The sequence below is a fragment of the Pterocles gutturalis genome, unplaced genomic scaffold (assembly GCF_000699245.1).
Source record: "Pterocles gutturalis isolate BGI_N339 unplaced genomic scaffold, ASM69924v1 scaffold43459, whole genome shotgun sequence".
In the NCBI taxonomy this organism is placed as follows: domain Eukaryota; kingdom Metazoa; phylum Chordata; class Aves; order Pterocliformes; family Pteroclidae; genus Pterocles; species Pterocles gutturalis.
In genome coordinates, this window is record NW_010134813.1 from 5,644 (window position 1) to 9,447 (window position 3,804).

Sequence of the window (3,804 nt, forward strand, 5' to 3'; positions counted from 1 at the left end):
AAAAAAAGTCACTGTAATTCCCTAAGACAGAGCAGACATCCTACCTGTTACAGTATGCTAATGCCCTGCAACCTACTAGGCTGTTTCTACCTCTGTAATACAGACTGGGCACAGTGAAGGCTCTGGATGGGAAGGATTTGGTGTTGGAATTATTTTCAAACAGAATATTCATTAGAAGGTACCCGAGCAGTCATGCTACTTCCCCATTTGTCATCAGATGCATAAGGAAAACTGCCTCATCTGCAACTCTCCTTTGCTTTCAAAATTCAGCCAGAGCAAGTTGTACTTACCACAGCACAGCCTCTTTGCTTTCCTCTGAATGACCAGCACCACGAACATGATTTTACCGGTGTTACAGCACATTACTACAGAGTTTGCACCTAGTTGATTAACAAGCAGTGAAAAATCTTACTCATTTTTTAATCTAAATGGGTGGCATATAGCAGCCACAGGGCACGCTAGGTAGAATGATTCATGTTCCTTACATGGCAAACATTAACAGATTTTTTTTTTAACCATTTTAGTAAACAACCTTTGGGGAGTTTTGCTGAGGGCCTAATCTGTATTCAATTTAGTCATTTGAAAATTACATAGACAAGCTTTGTGAAAAATCTCTTAAAAATGCAGCTAAGTGTGTTGTTTACCTTAATACTCAAACAGCAGCCAAGTGAAGCGTTTTCTCTGTTCTGGCCTCATTCTGTAAATGACTGAATGCATAAATCCAATGTTCTGGATCCAGCCCGCTGTAAGCTTGAGCCCTTTATTAATTCCTTTTTACCATTTTTACAGATTTGCTGAAAATAGCTTTGTTGCGAGTTTCCCTTAAAAATCTCTCAAAGTCGTTAGATATGAGAGCTTTACTAGCATGCAACAAGATCAATGACAAAATGCTGGACAAAGTCTACTTATTGCAGTAAAGAAATCCCCCCGTTGATAAATGATAGAAGAAAGTTTTCTTAAAAAAAACGAAAAAACAGAGAGAAAGCTCAGCCTGGTGCAGTGGACATCTGTGGTACTGTAACTGTTCCTTTAATTTAAACACTGAAATTAATTACTGCATTTGATTCTGAGCTTTCAGAGGCACGATACCTTGAGAACCATAGCAAAAAGAAAACACAGTATATGGGATGAGTTAAAAGTAAAAACAACAGGCCTTGCAAATAAGCCCATTTCAAAACAATATAATAAAGGTGAAGGGGAGAACTTCTGAATACATTTTTCTAATTAAAAAAGAAGACAAATCATTAATATATGCCTGCCAATGACAGAAAATGCAGCCTTCTAAAATGTCTGAGTCTCATTGGGGCTGCATTTACATTCTACTAAGTATTAAGAAATGCCTAAATAACGGACAGAGTTCAGGGGTGCATAATACGTCTTGTTATGAAGAGCACCTGCCGAGACCATACTTGCCTATAGTTTAAACATTTTCTACAATTAAAATACCTAAATCTAGAGGCCACCTGTTTCCTGCCTTTGCCTTCCTCAAGTGCCAGAAGTTTTACTGTAAACACAGGTGAGCAAAATAAGATTCTGCCTGATGTTAGGGGACTCGAAGAATTTGCACAACAGCTGAAGTCACAGCCAGCTGCTTTTCGACTCCCAGCCCCTCAACTGAAATTGATGAGAGAAGCAGTATCTTCTCTTCTCCCAGTGGCAAGATGCTTACACGGGAATTCCCACACTGGGCTGGGACAGCAGCTATCCATCCAGCAGCTTGGATTTGACACTAACCAGTACCAGATGTTTCAGCAAAGGCATAATAAAATGCAGAGAGAGTAACTGTGGAGAAAACTACACAGTTTTTCACAATTTCCCACTGGTCCCTGGGCAGTGCACATATCCTGGGACATGATCCATCCCAAGAAACTGGTCTGGCTATTCTGAAATTTGCCAAAAAGCTGTTCAGGTGACAACTCTGAATTCATTGCTGACTGGTAAAATACAGAGGCCATGGACTGTCCTTATTGTAGGACCCTTAAGAGAGGTTGGATTCCCATTTTAATTATAGTCTAACTGTGAAAAGTAAAGAAGGTAAAGCATTTCCAGAAATTCTAAAAAGGTTTTTTCTCTTAGAAGAAGACATATTAAAGAAGTGCTGCCAGGTGAGCTGGAGTCTTGAAGGCTAGAGGTAGAAACTGGAAAATACATCTGCAGGCCCAATCTTTTCCTGATGACACTGGCACCCAGTTAATACCAGCTGGAAATCAGGTCCTGCTCATGGAGAAAGTCAGTTGCTCAGTTGTTAGTCCAAGATATCAACTGAACAGCTAGTCTGGTAGCCCAGTAAGATGCAACTCAGAAACCTCTGCTTCTGAATATTCCCAATAGCACACCAGTCCCTGGGAGAGAATCCTCCACATCAGGAAACCCTTGCTGACAAACACCTACTATCTAAAACTCTGGCCCATGCAAGAGATTTTGCACAATGCAAAGCTTAGGATGAAATGGAAACCATATGGTGCTTGCACCTTATCCAGACAAAACAGGCAGGGACAATCCTGTGCTACTCTGTCCCGTGAGCTGGGCATACGCAAACCAGCTGCATCGCTGTTGTGCTGCTGCCGGTACCACCAGCCATGCTAAGCAGCAAAAGGCCAGACCAGAGGGCTGCCCGTGCCTGCTCAAATACGCATGTCCTTGGTTTTACCAGATGGGGTGCCTGGAGCACTGCTTTGGCTGCACTGGACCAAGGCAGACACAACTGCAGCAGGGAAGAGTGCAAACCAGGCAGGTAGATTCCACCTTTTTTCTTCCTGTTTTCAAATTTCTTTGGAGGATCTGACAACAAATCAAAGCTACAGTTTTCCAGACATTCAGTGAACATTTATTCAATTCAACAGAAGTGTACAAGTGTTCTGAAACATAAAAAGGTACGAAAGAGGTCCTGGTTTCTTATTGCCTAACACACAGATGATCCTGTGAACCTGGAAGCAGGAAGCTAGCTGGCTCCTACACAGGAAAGCAGCAGATTTCAGAAGGATTCAGTTAACTAAAAGCCTACTATTTTCCCCTTCTTCTCTTTTGACCACTGAGATGGTTTCATCTGGTAAATTTCAATGCATATGGGCACTTACTGAAATGAGGTACAGTTATAATACAATAGCAAACTGATTTATAGCATCTGTGCACAGAAATTGGCAGTAGTACCAAAATGATGATAAGCTCTGGGACATGAACAAACACTTACAATTATGCAGTTATGCTGAGACCATAAAAAAACATCCTCTTATGAGCAGTTCCTGAGCCAGGGGATAAGGAAAATAACCCGACAGTTAAGAGTACATCGCACGTTTCAGCAAAGGCTATAGCCATCATTCTTACATTGCTGTCTTCTCATGTTATATCACAACTGTTAAAAGGTTACTGGTCCATACTCTGAAATCTCTAATAGCAGGCCCATTTCTCTTAGCTTGACCTTTTTAAAAAGAGGACTCAAGAGAAAATCAACACTAGCTTTCACAGCTCTTGGCGGCATCCTCACAATTCCAAAATGTTACATCTCCCCTGCTACCCAGTGCTTCTTGCAAAGCATTTGAAATCATGTCACAAATTAAAGATTATAAAACAAAGGCTTCAAAATAACTTAATCGTTATATTTATCATGGGGAAAATCTTGCATTGAATATTAAATACTATCCTTAAAGCCATTTGGTCATACAGAGAACAACTACAGACATTTAGAAAAGCAAACACTATTATATATCTGAAGTGCTATCGAGATTAGAAAACAAGCCATCAGAGGTAAACAATCTTCTCCTCTACTCTGCCTCCCCTCTCCGCATCCTGTAGGCTCTCAGGCTG

At 40.9% G+C, this 3,804-nt stretch overlaps 1 protein-coding gene across 1 annotated transcript in view; it reads right to left on the reverse strand.

The window, feature by feature from the left end:
• Positions 1 to 3,738: 3,738 nt before the first annotated feature.
• Positions 3,739 to 3,804, reverse strand: part of ARHGEF28 (Rho guanine nucleotide exchange factor (GEF) 28) — a gene marked incomplete at its 5' end in the record, with an annotated part of 52,982 nt that continues 52,916 nt past the window's right edge. The window contains one exon of the mRNA XM_010081698.1: positions 3,739 to 3,804. This exon is cut by the window's right edge and continues 83 nt beyond it. Within this exon, the coding sequence (XP_010080000.1) occupies positions 3,739 to 3,804 (66 nt within the window).